At 30.6% G+C, this 19,034-nt stretch overlaps 2 protein-coding genes across 3 annotated transcripts in view; both read left to right on the forward strand.

Moving 5' to 3' along the window:
* The first annotated feature begins 89 nt into the window (after positions 1-89).
* Positions 90-19,034, forward strand: part of LOC108760822 (late embryogenesis abundant protein, group 3) — a 30,584-nt gene continuing 11,639 nt past the window's right edge. The window contains exons 1-3 of one of the 2 annotated variants that reach the window (XM_018507041.1): positions 90-168; positions 4,284-4,578; positions 4,723-5,399. In XM_018507041.1, coding sequence (XP_018362543.1) covers positions 4,317-4,578; positions 4,723-5,372 — 912 coding nt within the window. In that variant the 5' untranslated portion in view covers positions 90-168; positions 4,284-4,316 and the 3' untranslated portion in view covers positions 5,373-5,399. Of the gene's footprint in view, positions 169-4,283; positions 4,579-4,722; positions 5,532-19,034 lie in introns of those variants that run through there. The other variant, XM_018507040.1, reaches the window with a different exon arrangement.
* On the forward strand, positions 9,944-13,512 carry LOC108760823 (uncharacterized). Its single transcript, XM_018507042.1, has 4 exons — positions 9,944-10,053; positions 11,082-11,318; positions 13,074-13,216; positions 13,373-13,512. Exons 1-4 carry the CDS (start codon positions 9,979-9,981, stop codon positions 13,458-13,460), a joined length of 543 nt encoding a protein of 180 aa, XP_018362544.1. The 5' UTR covers positions 9,944-9,978; the 3' UTR covers positions 13,461-13,512.

Raw genomic sequence — 19,034 nt, forward strand, 5'->3', positions numbered from 1 at the left:
AGCAGGGAGCTATTTTGAACGTCTGCAATCCCTTCCGTGGCTATAGATTGGCTGGATTAGACAGGACTATAAGAGCTCCGATGAACGAGTAACTGGTATCAGTTCTCGACTCTTTCTTTGAGCAAGGACAGCTCCTATTCTCTAAGCGCTTGGCTACACGAGTGTTAAGTAAGTATAGAAATTCCTTACTACTAATTTCAAGAAATTTCTTCTGTGTGTTTATGATTAGCTCGGAAATAACATAAAAGCCGAAACAAGTATTGGTGCAAAAGTAATTTTTTTTAAATGGAAAATTTTTTGTCCAAAATGAAAATAGTTTAACGTAAAGGAGAATTAAAAATTTAAACGTAGTTAATAACGTAAGAAACAGCGTTTTTATTTTTAATTTTGAATTTTTAAGCGCAGTATTATTTGGTAAAATATACAGTTTTCTTAATTTTTAAGTATAATGAATAACGCTTATTGTTAGTTTTTAATAAAAATTTATTTTAAATTCTTTATATTTCATAATCAAGAAACTTTATAAAACTTACTAATCAAAACATTAATGTATTAATAATCAAAATATCAATGTCTAATGAAAATAATTATAATTTTAATGCAATATTTATAATTAAGCATTCTGCGCGTTTGCAGATAGATATATTTTATCTATCTACGTGAAAACTGTCTTTTCTTATATCCACTACGCCGTAAACTACATTCCACGTCTAATTCGATTCGAAAAATGTACGAAGGATTTTAACATATCTCTTTAAATTTTGATGGATATATTTTCGTGACATAATTGGCACATTCTTGTTTCAATTTTCTTAAATTAACATTTATTTTCTTATATTTCTTACACTTTTTCTAATGTTCATTCTTTTTTTTACAATTTCATATATAATAAATAATACTTAAATTTTTAATAAAAGTACTATGGTTTTCCTTCAGAACACGAATAAATCTTTTGCCTTTTTTTTTTTAATAAAAATAGTTGGAATTATATAAAATTTTGCTTTTTGTGTGATAGATTACTAGTGAAACATAATTTTTTATTTATATCTTTAAAAATTTTGTGTATGTGTATATTTTACTTTATATAAGTACTATATATTCAGACATCTTACATATACACCGTATATTCAGATATATATTTTGTCACTTATCATCAAATTTAAAACACGCAGATAAATATAGAACTCAGTTAATATTTATCTCTTCTTTTCTTCCTTATTTTCCACACGACTTTTATGTGTGCACGCATGTTGTGTGTGTGTGTGTCGCGCGCGCGCGTGTGCGTGTGTTCCTGCATGAGTGAGAGAAAGAGAGAGAGAGAGAGAGAATTCGTAAAAAAGTTATAGAGTTCTTTCTTCTCAAAAATAAAGTTATTTCTGACGCTTTAATTTTGCACGCTTAATCTATGCTATCAAATGCATTGATTTTTAATTTATGCAAAATATGTTGATCTTCGTAATACAGAAATATACACTTTGTTACAAGGACGAAAGAATAAAAAATGATAGCATTGACATAGATACACGCAAATATGTGCATACTCATAATTTCTAGAGAGAGAGAGAGAGAGAGAGAGAGAGAGAGAGAGAGAGAGAGAGAGCTCACTGAATCAAACTTTCTATAAAAGTATAATTTAATTGTACACCCTTGAATTATATTTCACTATAATATCTTTAAATTTATATTGACAAACATAAAAAATAAACATATTATAAAATTCACTCTATATGCATAATCTATATACGTGTGTGTTTGTAATTGGATTTTAAGCTTTATATATAATTAGAATAAATTTAAATTTTTATCATGGTTACCAATAGCTTCAATTATAATTCTGTGCCCTGTGGTTATACACATTTGCATCGATAGGACTTGGATCTTATGTGAGATAAGTGGTACAAGTGACGTACATGAGCGCTTTTCAGAGCGAGACGAAACTGGGTGTACAATTTTAAGTGATCGCGATGCATAGTTGCGACACTTGGAAAGGTGGTATATGCGTCACGGGTGTGTGTATCACAAGTTAGTACAATATATACGAATTCGAGTCTTGTTCGAAGTTGTTGCTCGTTCAATTATTATATAACAAGCGTAAATACGCTTTGTACATGCTGACTTAGACTAATCGATTTCAATACATGCAGTTACGCCTTTTGACATAAAAAGAAATTAAGATGAAAAAATTAACTTTTTTGTATTTTATCTCGTCGATTGATAACTATTACATAATTACACGGTCATAGATAAATCTAAAGTCTTGATTATTAAAAGGACTATTACTAAGTAAAAGTTAGAATTTATAAATTAATTTAATACTTGTTCCGCAAATATATTAAAAGTATTTTTAAGAAGACATATTTATAAAGTGAATTGTTGGCATAGCGATCACTTTTACGGTTTTTATGTATCGCTTTCTCCGATCACTCGATCTATTCAGCACTTTGCGGCGCGTTCAATTATTATATAACACTGAATACCGTATCATTGTCACGAATGGTCCTCTTTTTTTTTACGTCTAAATCGATTCGAAGCAACCAATCAAGCTTATCGTGCAATCATGCACGTCGTTGACAATACTCGGAAGAAGTTTTCATTGTCAAAAAACAAGTATTACGAAGAAAAACCAATTATGAAACCAAACCAACATAAACAGTACCTGAAAGCGCCGCCGCGTTTTGTGATTTCTAAAGATTCTGATATAGTATAATTATCTTTTATTAAATAAAAATATATGTAAAATTCAAAATTGAATACTTACATAAAATTTGTTTAAAAAAAGTGTTAAAGAAAGTTATAAAAGTGCCAATTTTTGCTCCTGGAATAGCAAGTAAAAACGTATGCTTTTCTTTAGTTCATGTGTTGCAGAATCTGATACTAACATTAAAAAGTTTTCGTTTGCGGTCTACTTGCTACAAATATAAAATCAGCTTCTATTCTAGATATTTTAAGATTAATTCATGATTATTCTTTAACCAAATATATTATTTTTTAACCAAATTTTATCCAAACTTAGAGGTAGCAGCGAGAATATTTTTAATTATTCTGGTAAAGTAGCTTTATGTGAAAAAAGTTTTAATAAAATGAAGTTAATAAAAAGTTATTTAAAATTATCATAAAAAGGTCAAGAAAAATTAAATATAAAAATTCTTTTTTAATTGAAAATCAAATATATATAAGAATATAGATTTTGATATATTAATTGATAATTTTGCAACTACTAAAACAGAAAAAATATTATTATGATTTTAGTAATTATATTTTTTAGTAACCATATTTTGTTTATTGTAACATATATGTAAATCTGTATGTTTATAATGTATAACTCCTCTTCTTTATATACATAATTATATTAAATTAATATTAATATGTTATTATTAATTGATATTATTTCTTATTATATTTTACATATTATAAAGAAATATTTTTTGTTAAGAGACGCATTTTTTCTTTTGCTTTGAGCGCCGAAAGGTTTAATCCCTACTTTTGTAATATGCTTCCACATTAGAAAAATTAGTAAAACAGACGACTTTATGATCGCATTAATAGATTCATATGCAGATTTTAACTTTTTACTTTTATAACAAATTAAAATTTATTTAAGGTCAGTATCAGATTCTGCAGTTTAAAAACTGCAAAAGTATACCGCTTTCACTTGCTTTCAGGGGTAAAAATTGACATTTTTTTAACAACTTTTTCTTTTCACGTACATTCATAGTTATGTGCACGCTTGACCGGTTTTAAATTAGATCTGTTGATACTCTTGACTTCTTTTACACACAGTGTCTCATAATATTTGTAATTGAAACTTGATTTCGAATATCGTGGTCGATCGAGTTAACAATCTCGTAATATACGTGAGATAAAATAGTACTAGCAGATAGTTTTGCTTGGTCTGCAAACAAAAAGTATTATTTTTAAATTATTTAAGTATATCTATTGTTACAGCAATAATGGATTAAATAACAATTCTACTTTCGTAGTCGTAACACAAAAGCAATTTAATGTAACATAAAAGTAATATAAAACAAAGTCACACAAAAGTGCTTGTAATGTTTATGTACATAGGAAATAATATATGTTGCAAAAACGAAATCTATTTATTTGCGTTATATAAACTAATTTAAAAGACTTCAATGTTAAATACATTAAATGCATTAAATAACTATAATGATAAATAAAATGGATAATAATTGTGTCATATATATTATTAATTATACTTATTCTTTTTAAAGAAAAATTAATAAAAATTATTGTGAATTTAATTTTTTTTTGTTTTTTTACAGATATTAATCACAATAAAAATTTAATATTTCAACATGAAGATTCTATTGATATTTTTGGCTTACGTGACTCTTGTATACTGCGCCAAAACTAAAAAACAGATTCTTGATCAAGAAGTGGTCGACGGTTATGAATTTCGGTACACACCAGATGCACCCGATTTAGGCTTGATTGATTCAAATTCTCATTATGTCGATGCTGCGCCCGTCATAGCAGTCGCTGCAAGTGGTCATCGTACAAGTCATCTTGTGCAACCTGGTTACAGTGTGGGTGGCCCTTTGGCCAGTATAGCTAGAGGTTAGATATGGTTTTTTATGTCAATTGACCAACTCTTTGCTTTTTCTCGTTATGATAATAATTGTAATAAATAATAATAAAAAAAACACAAGCATAAAAAAAGAACTTTTTTTAATTTTAGATATATATGTGTCTTGATTGCAGGAGCTGCTGATCAGGCTAAAACACAATTGAATCAGCAACCATCGGCTGCTGGACAGGCAGCATACGTAGCCAAGAACACTCTGGCACAAGCGGCGGCACAATCCGCGGCGACAGCAGCTGCAGCTTTGGCTGGCAAACAAATTATTGTGATGGGTCTAGAACAACAATCAAGGGATGCGTATGTTGCAGTGGATGGTGAAAAGCAACAATTGCAACAAGCTCAACGGGCAGCCGCAGCAGCAAAAAATGCAGCGCAACAGGCGATGCACCAAGTGCAGGTGATCACCACGGCGTTGAACGCTGCTCAGGCAACTGTCGAACATGCTACACAAGCTGCATCTGAGGCTGCAGCCGAATTGGCAGCGCAAACGACGATGGTGGGCCAGGCTAAGGCACGTGCTGAAACGATCGCCGAGCAGCTCGCAGCAGCACGTTTGGACTTCGAGACGACGCAGGCAGCAGCGCAAAAAGCCGCCAACGCTGCTCAAACTGCACAAAGCAATGCCGCAGCCGCGGCCGCACATGCGGCTCAAACCGCAGCTGCGACTGCAGCAGCAAATCACCAAGCCTCTTTACACGACGACGAGTCATTCGGTTTGGTGAACGCCCTACCTCTAGATGCCTACGATTATAAGAGTTTTCATCTTTGAAAGAGACAGATAGAGAGAGAGAAAGAGAGAGAGGGGGGGAGGGGAGTTAAGAAAAGAAAGGAAAGGGGGAGAGAGAGAGAGAGAGAGAGACTCGATCATGACTCACAAATCACGTTCATGTTTTCTCCCTTCGCAAGAATACTTGCCCGGCAATACAGAGCGTGATAGCGCTCTGGCCATCTTTTTTCTATTCTATGAGACTCGACGACTATACGTCACTATGTTGACGTGCCAGATTGCACAATAAAATATTGTTGCTATTCTGAACACTCTCTTTGTACGTATTTTTATTCTCTTCCTTTCTCCAAAAAAAAAATATCTAATTTCATTTTTCGGTCGCTTTGATTTTCTGATGATTATAATCATATATAACAATTATCTGACAAATTTAAAGGTAATTCTTTTATATATATTAAATCGCATATAAATGTTTGTAGATCAGTTATTTAATGTTGGCAATGAACGAGCTTTGATAAATTAAGTTACAAGTATCAGTACAAACTTACCTGTTTAAAAAAGAATAAAAAAGGCGCTAAGAATACATGTTCCTCAAAAAAAGCTTTATAAAATTAAAAAATAAAATCCAAGTTACTATTTTTATTAATTTGTACATGATGAGACCTAAGTGATGCGTATTTTTGTTAATGTCACAAAATTGCGTTAGCGATTCAAATAATATGTATTAACTTTACAAAATGTACTACTTTTTTAAAAAATTTACTTTTTTAAAAAAAGGTAAAAAAGATGTCAATTATAGGTATACATCAAATAAAAAAACTGTTGTATCAAATTAAAAATTAAATCTTAAATTGTAGTATCTTTATTTAAAAAATATTCCTTATTATTCCTCGAAAAATACAGATGATCATCATCTTGATATTTTTACATTTTCAAAAATATTCTTATAGAATATCTTCTTATCCCAACCCAAGCAATGACAGCTTTAATTCTCCGTCAAAAATTATTACTCTTTGAAAAAAACTATTGTGTCAAGAATATAATCTAAGTGGTATCTACTACCTTTAATTTTTATACAATGAAACTTAAATATATATCTTTGTATATATTTTTATTGAAGAATCTTTCAATTCTTTAATTCTTTTTAAAAGAAATTATTATATCACAATTTACATATTTTCAGCATATTAACATCTCTTTAATAGAATGCTAGATTAAGCATCAATTTATTAAATTGCTTGTCAATTTAATTTTTGATATTACTACAATGGTTTAATTGCATTTTTAAGTCCGAAAAACCAATTCGGCGCGCAGTTCAAATGACTACATATGTAGTATATAAATTCTCATAGATATTATTTAAGTATTTAAGATTCAGCTTTGACTGTGTTATAGGCTTTTTACTAGTTGTGTATTCACATTATACGACGGATTTTAATAAATTGTTTATCGTTATTATATACAATTTATTCAAAGACATTTTTTCTTCCAACTAAAGTAGTAGTTATTTAATTCTCCTTCGAAACGTTATTATGTCACAAAATTGCGTTACTATACTCCGGAATCTCCAGATACTCCTCCAGAGATTTCGGAGTATGAACTCAATTTTGTGATATAATATTTTGGTTATCGGTGCGTACACGAGTCTCACACATGTTTTGTACAGACATTATAGTCAAGTTGTAGCTAAAGAAAAATTACGTAAAGAATTACGATAAGACTCGCACCACATCAATTTTTTTACGCTACGACTTTATCAGCAGTGTCGATAATGTGATACGTAGTTCGCATTATTCTGTAAAATTGATGTTGGTGTCGCTAGTGTACGGAAGCTTCTAAGTTCAAAGCGTCTCACGAAAAAGGCAGGGACAGTTCAGGTTTTTTTCTGCTTCAGCCGTCAGCCATTATTAAGACAAATGTGAAACAAGGGTAATGACACAAATAGCGTTGATAGCGCGCTTCCAAAATGCATTCCTGATTTCTGCGGAGTGTAGAAAATGCAAAATGCACAGAATGTCTGCGTTCAACATTGGCAGTGCTTGAACGCATCCGACCATGCACCGTTATAGTGCCTCTTGCATTATAGAGCACTCTCGCTCCAAAACTTCCAACATTCTGGCTGAACGATAAACATGAGCAAAGGCCGGTATTCGTAGTCGATTCTTATATTTAAGATCCTTAAGTACAGTCGTCATGAACCAATTAGAAAGGATGCAGCTGGAGCGACGGCCGAACTTGATCGATGTCGATATATAAAACAGATTTTTAATTCCAAACAAAATATATATTATATCAAGAAAATATTACATACATTAAATAAAACATTACATAAATTAAGTAAATCATTAAGTTACGTTACGTACATTTCTTGCTCTGTTAAATCCTACATATCGCATGAATCCGAGGTCATATGTCAAATCGTATTTTTTCTGCCATTTCTCTTGTAAACTTCAAAATCATAATTTGAAGGTGATATGATATTCTTATAAGTTATTTAAATATGGGAAAATACTTTTTGTTTGGATGTATACTTAAATTCATTTTTAAATGTATAAAAAAATAATTTACGTGGTAACAGGCAATTTACAATTTTTTTTAGATTTTCATACAGGTTTGTATTTCCCCAAAGCTATTCGCGTTTTTTCTTTTATTCTGGAGAAGAATATTTTATTCTGAATAAAAGGGAAATGAAATGGTCGGAAAAATACGGAATGATAGTTCCGTCGGTAACTCAGTTCATTACTTAAGATGGATCTTAAAACGAAATGGTCTTAAAATAAGACTCGACTATGAACACCGGCTACAAACATAATAATTACGACGTATATTAAAAGTTTCACATCGGGACTTTGCGTTAAGAGAAATACTATATATATATTGAAATTAACTACGCAAACAGTTATCAATATTTTAGAAAAGATGAGAGAGTTTCTGCATCTGTTTTTGTAAATATACTTGTATAATTGTAAATTATAAATTTTATGCACGATTTCGTTATAATTTTATTCACGTTGTCCTATTGGATGTTTTTATGTAAAAAAATTTTATGTAACAAAAAAAAATTAAAATTAAAAGATTATACCTTGGATTTTAATTATATTCTCCAAAAGCGTTTCTTAAACGCTTTCCATTTTAATATACGTCTTCAAGAAATAGCATTTAACTAGCTACACCGGATGTGTATGGGAAAAAATATGTTTATTATTCACACCAACATTGTCGCGATGAAACCGTATCTATCCCATGTAGCACAGATCTGCAAGGGGCGTTCTGAAAGACATCTTAAGGACGTTCCCAGCAAGATCTCTGAAATAAAGTGTACTGTATGGGGGGAGGGGATAAAGATAAATTAATATAATATATACTCAATCTTTTATTAACGTATTTAAAAAGTATAACATACCTGGATATTAAATCCTATTCTTAATACGTTATTTAAACGGATATTTTTCGCAAATTATAAATGTATTTAAAAAATGTTTATTTATTTAGAACATTATATTATCTTTACACATATTATAAACATACATGAAATTCTGCTATTCCATGAACTATTTTTTAATGCATAAAATATGGTTCGTATTATATGTACATAGTAAAATACGTAGTAAAAATGACTATTATAAACATATATTACATTATCATATAAAAACGTTTATCCCATATACTACATGTGTGTGTGTGTGTGTGTGTGTGCGTGCGTGCGTGCGTGCGCGCCATCACCTATACCAATTATATACTATTCTTCCATTTAATGTTAATTTAAACGTGTACAAAACAATCCTGCTCTTATCGGGTAAAGAACATAAAGTCAGGGTCATGGCACACAAAAAAACTTAAGCAATAAGGAAATCAACATGTTCGATTGGTTACTACTTACGTTATGGCTTTACGACCTCTTCTGTGATTGACCAATTCGCTTACTGCTTACATCTTACTGCCTTACGTTTTTCTATATGTTTCTGGCTTAACACTTTCTATCTTTTAAATAAAATTATGTATGAGATGTAAAAACGTAAATCTGTTTCTTTATTGATCCTAATAGTATCAAAATGTTTTACGTTTTTCTGTAGTAACAACAGAAAAATATCTGAAAAGTAACTGAAAAGTTATTTTTTAAGTAACTGTAACTCAAAAGTTACTTTTTAGAGTCGATAACTTGTGATACTAACTACCTATTAGAAAAAAAAAACTTTAAATGTAACTAATTACTTTTACAAATAACTTTCCCAACTCTGTTAAAATATGTAATTTTGTAATAAAAACGTCAAGATTTTGTTTTTCCCAAATATTAAATTTATTTGCTTTTCCTTTATATTCTGGCTTGTTCGTCATTAACATTTTATTCTAAAAAGAAGAATTGTAAGACAAAACTTCTCATGCCATTTTGTATATCGCACTGAGTTGCATCAATCTCGACACAATTCCAACGGTCGACAGCCTATGGTTTGTTCAAATTTATGTTTCATCATGTGCAATTAGTCGAGGACGTCTCTTAGGGTGATAATGGAAGGGGTTCAACTTCTCGTATTACGCATGGTTTAGACTTTCTCTTTCCCTATGTGACATAATGTCTCGTATACCTACCTAGCACGGCCTCACAGTGGAAACTGGTCCAGTTTCGTTCATATTCAAACTCAGTGCGGTCATGTCGGGAAATCGCAGTAATATTTCTGTACTTCTGTTCGCCGCTATGGCAGCCCTCCTTTCGGTGATTGTACAGGTAAATCCTGATTTTTATTCGGCAGAAAGTTTTACTGTGTAAAAAAGTGCTTTTTATTACGTACATAGCTTATATGTTATGAATTATATTTAATGAACGAATTAGCCCTAAAAAAAATCTAATTAATATCTTGCTTGTATTATGTATTTTCTTAACATTTTAATAAAATAGTTATGATATGTATCATCTATGAAAAGATCGTAATTGAGAATTGTATTATTTATGAGATACATTTTATCGAGGATTTATATAATAAATATTTTATAAGAATTTGCTGAAATTGCTGAATTGTATAATAAGCATTTTTTTTAAAGAAGCATAAATCTATGACTTGTAAAAAACTGAATTGCCTCTTTCTCTCTCTCACTCTTTCTCTACCTACAAAAATAAATCATTAAATATAAAGTAGTGATATTTTTTCCGAAAAAAAAAACATGATTTAATTAATTTAAATAAATAATTAAAATCTTATAGCAATGACATATTTATGTTACACACCACATATATATATATATATGTACACACACACACACACACACACACACACACACACACACACACACACACACACACCTTTTACACTACATATTCTATGCACGTACGCGTACACATTGCACTATGCTACGTACTTATATCGTGAAATATATTATTGATACTTGATTCTGTTCGGAATTAAAGTCACATCGAATTTGTTTACTTTGTGATACAATGATAACACAAAGAGATGGAATAAAAAAATGTCCTTGACTTTGAATAAATTGAGGCAACATTTGTTACACTCTGCTGACTTGAAACTTTCTCTAAATTGTAAAAGCGAGTTATGATCTGATAGTTGAAAGAGATCACTTTTTTACAATATTATAAAAATATTTACGAGAGAGAGAGACGATCCATTACTTCGTTTAAAGAGTTTATATTTTAAAAGCTTTTTGTTAAATATGTTTATAATAATATTTCTAGCAATCTATCTAATAAATGAACTTATTATAATGCTTTATTTTTCTAATGATATATTTGTCAATTTTTAGGGACGAATAGTAGTAGATGAATATTATGAGGCATATCAAAATTTTCAACCTGTAGTTGGATTTCGTCAACCTATTGTCGTGAAAGAAGAACCGAAGAAAGATCAAGACTTTAGCAAGATTCCTGGAATCCCTGGAATAGATTATCCTCTTTATCACACAGTGCCACCTACAAGTTTTTCTTGCGCACATGTTCCAGTCGTACCAGGAATGTACGCAAACGTAGAAACTGGTTGTCAGGTATAAATTGATGATATTTATTTATTTTTAATATTTCATGCTAATTGTTACTGATAAGAGCTGTTACTAGTACTTTTATGAAAGTAATCAGAATGAATTATTTCAATATGAAAAATTTTCATTATGGATGACAAGAAAGAAATTATGTAAACACGTGATAAGTTAAATTCGATTGAGCTGAAATATCAATTAAGAACATGCATATAACTTAAGTATATTTGCAGCTTTGGAAAGTACAACACTGTTATTTATGAAACAAATGACACAAAAGTACATGTATGAAACATTAAAAAAAGTATTACGAGGACTTCAACAGAAGGCAGAAAAGCACAGAAGTATAAGCGCGTTATTCAATAATGTACGATCGACTTCAGCAAAAAAAAAAAAGCATTATCATATTTATATTTTATTCGTATAAAATTGATGTGGAAATTTAGATGTATAATCTCTATAAAAGTGATAACGATATTCAACAAATGAAATAAGATTTAAAAAATACTAAAAATAATCCATCGGTACTCAAGGCCAATACCAATAATATATTTGTAAACTGAGGTTCTTCATGCGGTATTACGCTTTCCGTGCCGTGTTTTGTCGTAGAAAACGATGGAGCTGCTCGGAAAGCAAGGTAAAATCATTCCAACGATTTTAACCGCGCGCAACGTGAGCTGTGCGCGGACAAAGTAGAGCGGATTTATTATGTAAGAGAACGGACTGGTATTATTAAAACCTCAAGGCAACGCGGGAGATCGCGGTAAGAACCGATCTCGCTTTAGTGAAAGATATAACTCTGAGGGAGAACAGTCTTGGCAAATTGTTATAGTAATTGAGCTTGATTCAGCCCCTCTCGGTCGGTGTCGAGATACGCTGAATGTAATTTTGTCTTCTTGTCTTTTCAACTTTCGTAATTTCGAAAAATGTATCTTTTCTCACGACTCATTTTTCTACACTGAAAGTAAAGATTAGCTGAATGTGGCATAGCATTTTTAATTGGCTGTAGCTAATTTTTGGTTGCAACAGCCAATTAAAAATGCTATCCCATCTAAATTGCTGCAGCAGCTAATTTTTTCTTTCAGTGTATAATATTCGCGTTCGCGGACTCACCCAAAATATTTATAGCGTCGTATAAATATAGTAGTTCAAGATACCACTTATTCTTTCATGAACAATAAAGCGCACTGACATAAATGATGTTACGTGACTCAAATGTCCCGTCATGCATCGCAACTTGATTTCCAGAGCGCGCGCTAAACTTTCTTTTTCAAGAATGTCATTTGCTTCCTTTGTATTTCCTTAAACCTGACGTCTTTCCTACCGTTTCACGTCGTTCCTATTATTTTCAGTAAACTTGCACAACGAGTTTCGCATTAATTCCTTAATTACGACATTTATGTAATAGAAAAGCATTATATTAGCCTTATTCTACCAGTTTGTATCAATGCGCGATTTTTTTTATTCTATATTCTTTATATAGAAGTTCACAGTTGTTTAAAATGGCTCTTAAATAGAATTTCTACATATGACTAATTATGTACCATTTAATTTTTGTCTACATTTTTTATGTATACAAATATATATATATAATATACAGGGTGAATTAGAGTCGTTGAACCAACTTTTTACCCTAGGAGAAAATTATCGACTTCATACGTGATTGAATTATAACGTGTGCAGTCAATTATTTTCTCATAGGGTAAAAAGCTGGTTGAACGACTCTGATTCACCCTGTATGTGTAATATATAATATTATTACAGGCATATCACATTTGCCATGACGGGCGTGAAGGGCATCAGGGTGCCTCTTTTTTATGCACCAATGGAACGCTTTTTAATCAAAACGAATTTGCATGCGACTGGTGGTACAATGTTAATTGCGCCGATGCACCATCTCTTTATAGGTAAAGTTTCTTTTTTTCGAATAATCCCAACAGAGACGCGTCCACAAAATATATGAAAACATTTTGTAATGATTTAGTGATTTGTTAATTTATCAATATAATTTAATCTATGATAAGTAACTTTACTTTAGTACTGATTTAGTGCTACATTTTCAGGGTAAATGAAGACCCGTTGAAGAATCCGTACGTACCACAGGAGACAAAAGACGCGATTCGAAAGAGATTGAAGATCGTCGTACTTTAAATGTGTGTAAAATTAGCTGTAGAGCTGATTAATTTAACCTACATTATTTTTTCACATAAGATTTATTTATAATATTTGTTTGTGTGTCTCTTGTTAAGGCTAGTAATAAAAAAAACTAACGAATATACAAATATTAATTTTTTATTTACAATTAATAGTGTTAGTTGTTTCTCTATAGCACGATTAATTTCCTAAATTTAATCAGCAATTTTCTACTGATTAACTCGTAAAAATTTACATTTCTGTCAAGAGCATTCAATTCCATTACATTCGTCGAAGAATATGAAGGTGAGTATTAAGATTAAGTGAAAGGCATAGAGAGAATATGAAATATACTAAGAGAAGTATTTCATGAGTGAAATTGACATATGAAATTAATTAATGTCTTTTCTATTTTTTGCACAAAATCACTCTCTTTTTTTATATTTCCAGTTTCAATATGTAATTTTAATTTTATATAAAATATAGCAATTCAATGAAAAGAATGAATTAACGTGATAGGACTGCCATAGTAAATAAAATTGAGAAGCTAAAGCGCTAATATATATTTATGCTTACGAAAGGATTAGTATAATAATTTTACTACAGAAGTTATAGGCAAATTATAAAACATACGGTATATCGGGTAATCAAAGTCGCTGTAACGTTTTATTGCATTCACTTAGATATGATGTTAATATGCAATTTAATGATTTAATTATCGCATCTTATAAAATCTTAGCAGGGGCTTTCTGTCTTCCGCATGTATTTATACGCCGTACTTCTAGTCAGTGATAGATTCGAAAGTCTTGATGCACACACGTAAATATTCAATTGTCATTAATTACCTGGCGAGAAGGATGAAAGTCGTAGATACCGATCTAATACAATCATTGCTTTTAGAGAGAGTATCTATTGTTGGTAAACCAAGTGCGTGAATATTCTTCTTTTTCCTTGTAAAAAAATTAAATAATTACTGAAGGACACAATCAAAGTAGTAATCGCGAAAGAAACAGTATTAATATTAAAAAACTTATAAAACTCGTTTTTAAATAACATTCCCCTCCCTCACTCATATTTGTCCACCTTTCCAAAGTATGAGTATGACATACGTAAATCTTGTTACGTATATAATAATTTTGTTAATTTGTTTACTTTAGAATTATTAAATAAAGTATAATTTTATATGTTTGTATAAATACAGGCGTACATTTGTGTGAATGTGTATGTATACGCAAGTTTTTATTAAATTATAACGGATATTACAAGTTTAATTCAAGGAATATCATAAGTATATATTAATATATTAAAACTGTTCAGGAAGAGAAACTTGATTGCAAACTCTTGAGAAAATCATAGACAGGATGTTACATAGACATCGAATAGGAAGTAAAGTCAAGGACATTACTTGGCTCACTTTCGTTATCGAAAGGCTGTGAACGTCTTTTGCAGTGGAACGGATAAGTCGCGCGAAGCGGATAAGAACTGCCCTTTCTCTAGGCCGTTCAAAGCTAATAATGAGCTAGGTAACGATAGACAGATATAGATAGTTGAACACGCAACACACAATTCTCGCACGGATCCGTATCGTTCTCTACAATTTTATTCAACATCTTGAGTACCGGATTGACAAACGAAACTATAACACAAGACAGTTCTAATTGTAATGGCAATTCACTGTATAGTGGAAAAATTTTGCTAAAATTTTTACTGAAATTACTCTAATTTTTCTAACGATTTTCATTAAAATATCAGGAAAACTTCAGCGAAATTTCAGCAAAATTTTAGAAAAATAAAATTAATGTATACAGTTTTATTGTTGAAATAAGTATGTATTGTTGATTAACATTACATTCCAAAATACACACGACAAAATCATGAGAAAACATAAACATTTCCCTCTGAATTCGGAAATTAATTTCATATGCTGTCAAGTCGTTATCCATTCTAATATTATACCAAATCTAGCGTTGCTTAATCTCTGTGATCGTATATGAGAACTGCTCCCGCGATGATCTGTGAACACTGTATGTTAATGGATGTATAACATTGTGACATATTTATCTGATCAAAGATGTGAAAAAAATGGAACACCTACATATAGTTAAAGTATATTTCTTTCATAATGCACATATGTAATTATATGTATATGTATATATACAGGGTGTCCGGTAATGACCGTATAATCTCCTGTGGGTAGAGTGGACTAAACTTAGTTGAAAGGTCCTCTATCATTTTATAATTTTTGCAATAGTTAACGAGTTATTAATTTCTAAAGATTGCTGAATAAGTGAATAAAATCATAGTGTAAGACAACTTTAAGATATTTTTCACAATTCTTTATGAAATATCTTTAAGATGTTTATTGTGTAATTAACAAATATGTATTCCAATCATTTGTGATTTGAGACATTCAAAATTCGTCACAAATAATAAGTAATTTGTTATAACTTTATTTACAACAAATTGATACAATGTCGCATCTAAAAACTAAAACGAAGATAATGATTTAACGAAACGACATTGCTTTCTTGCGTTCTAAATCATCAATAAGCAAGCATAGATTGCGGAATAATTTTGACGATTGTTATGAGATTGTAAAACGTCGGTAGAAATTAATGGAAATAACATAACTTGTTTAGAAACTCTCGTCTCTCTTCAATTTACACTAATATTTCGAGGTGAATTGTTTTCTACGCTGGCTTTCTCGAGCTTCGCACCATCACAATCACTTGCCTACATAAGTACAAAGAAGGAGTTCCATTGTGGCATTTAAGAAGCTGTAATTAGGTAGCGTATTAGAATAGAATTATTGAATATCCTTTCTTCAAGTAATACAAGCAGCTGTGGAAAATTGCAATAGATTGCAAATGAGTATCTTTGTTAATGCGTATATGGATGAGGTTCATACATCGAGCAATATACCATGTACCGATTCACCCACCACTTATTATAGAAAATGAAATTTATAATTATTATTAATTACACGTGTATTAAAATTAAACAATCAAAGATAACTATGTAAGCAAAGCTTTTGTATAATAAAATAAAACTTTGTAATTTTTTTTAGTTATACATATGTGAAATGTTTATCGATTCTATTTATATATAGTTTGTTGGTCCATTTAAATATTTTAAATTATATATACACAAATATGGCATATAATATCAAATTTGAACACTTTAATCGTATGATATTGTATGATATTTCGGCAAGAATCAAATAATATAGCAAAAAATGTTTTTAAAGAATATTGAAGTGTTCAATATTATATATCGTGTTTGCGTGTTTGCGACTTTAATAATTTATTCGTAGATTTACAAGATACATTGTGGGTATATATTTTTGACTAATCTGTAGCTGCGAGTGAGTTCTTGGACATTCCGTATAGATAGACTCACACCTCGTTTCATGACAAGCTGTAATAAATCGATGTGACACGTAAGCTAATAATGAAGTCGAATCACACATACACACGGACAATCCATGACAAATGTAAAACATGTTTCGTATGTGATCAACTCTCATTTCTGTCACATCGCAAATCATAGCTAATGATTAAGTAGATACAATTATCAGGTACATTAAAGCGAAGACTACCAATCCTTTTCTATATTTTTTATTATTACGGAGACGCAACGTTTCCAGAATGCAATTAGAAAGTGGTCCATTAAAGTGCGTTTAGGTAATTTGCGTAGATAGAGATAATAAAAATTCATGTGCACAACGACGACCTGCATCGGTTTACGAATTGGTTCAACTAAATTTTTTTTTTTTTTACAAAATAATCGAAATGGATTATCAACCGTATACATTCTCTTCGAACACGTATGCGCACACACTGTCGTATATCACAAAGATTAATATGCCAAGCAAACAATGCGACTGATTTCAACGTATGATTTCCGGATATACCATACGATATTGCACAAAACGCGGCCGTCTGATACACACAAAGCGATTATTGGCCCAGTGTCACGCTTGAATAACGAGATGACGTGGATAAGTACAAACCGTGCATATTCGTGCGATGACGTCAAAGTAACTCTCTAATTTAAGATTTACCTGATTTCAAATTTACACATTGCGTTAATAATACGATTAAGTAAAAAATTAATGAAATTAACGAAATTAAAAATTAATAAAATGAAAAGTGAATGTAACATCAAATATGTATAGTTTATCGAAGCAAAAGGCATACAGCATCCATGTGTAAAATTAGTCTACAAAAATGAGAGAGGACACGAAGACGACATAGACTATAATTTCTATCTTTTTCTATTCAATCAATCATACAATATGTTAGAAAAAGGAGTAGCCATCTTCAGCTCTTTCTTTCTCTCTTTCATTTTTGTTTATCATATTTGTTGTACTATTTAGATTTCTTATACTATTTATGGATGGTGCAGTCCATGTTGTTACATTGATTACAAGAAAGAATATTGTATAATCTGTTATATTAGAAGATGTATATTATTCATCTAAAGACTGTATTGTACTTGCTGCAGTCATATTTTTCTCGATTTTCTCGATAAATGTTCTAATCAATATCAATTCGATTGAATTATGAGACTTAAGGATAGCATAACCGTGTATTAGACAATAATGTTCAGTATGATTACGGATTTCCTCAGATTTGCACACACCGAGATAGACTTTCACTCGAATTCAATCAGTTTCGATCCCAAAGAGATTCCAATTATGATCGAGTGCTTCCTGTTACTAATTCTTATTATAATTTACAGTATCAAAATGCATCTAAAAAATAATGTCAATTTTCAAAGTTTTGCCTCTGTCTATGTAATTACGACAATAAATGAGAGAGAGAGAGAGAGAGAGAGAGAGAGAGAGAGAGAGAATCATACGGTTAGAAAGAAGATACTGTTATTTATTAAGATAAAAAAAATTGAATAATAATTTATTAAGAAAATTAAATTAACTATTTTTGTTGTACGTCAAATAGATTTAAATTTTCTTAAAGAAAAAGCATTGTAATACTAGTTTTGCAAATTATATTAAGTGCACTTCCTTTTTCTTTTCATAATCAATAATTTAGTACAATAATTTAATAAAATTACAACTACCTTTCTGTTTCGTAACGAAATAAAATGTTGATGCAAATCGAACAATTTTTATCGATACTTTTCATAAACCTTTGAGTTTAACAATAGAAAGGTCTCTTAATTAAAAGTATCAGATTCAGTAATATAAAAAGATAAATCTGAAAAATTAAAAAATAGTTAATATACTTGGTTGTGTAGTCAACAAGACGTTGCTAAATATCGCTGACAATGATGACATTTTTGCTGAAAGGAAATTCTCCAAAAAATATTATCAACAATCAATAGCATTTTTCTGCCATTTTATTACCACCAGTAGACTGTCTGAATTCGTGCAATCAAGATTTTATTATGAGTCAGTCACACGCTCGTTCACAGTGAGTAAACGGCGTGAGAATATGATGCACAAGTATACATTAATATCGCTGGAAAGTGTCCGCGTGTGCTGTCATTCCGCAAAAAAGCTAAATACATTATATATATATACATATATATATAAACTTAATACCGACCATACAACACACTTTATCTGAG

This window comes from Trachymyrmex cornetzi, unplaced genomic scaffold (genome assembly GCF_001594075.2).
Source record: "Trachymyrmex cornetzi isolate Tcor2-1 unplaced genomic scaffold, Tcor1.1 scaffold23, whole genome shotgun sequence".
Lineage (NCBI taxonomy): Eukaryota > Metazoa > Arthropoda > Insecta > Hymenoptera > Formicidae > Trachymyrmex > Trachymyrmex cornetzi.

What these genes read in the sequence shown, in the direction of transcription:
- LOC108760823 (XM_018507042.1), top strand. Translation starts at nt 9,979, where the DNA reads ATGTCGGGAAATCGCAGTAATATTTCTGTACTTCTGTTCGCCGCTATG. An exon ending in TCCTTTCGGTGATTGTACAG is followed by an intron (nt 10,054 to 11,081) that starts GTAAATCCTGAT and finishes GTCAATTTTTAG; the next exon opens with GGACGAATAGTAGTAGATGA. An exon ending in GATGCACCATCTCTTTATAG is followed by an intron (nt 13,217 to 13,372) that starts GTAAAGTTTCTT and finishes CTACATTTTCAG; the next exon opens with GGTAAATGAAGACCCGTTGA.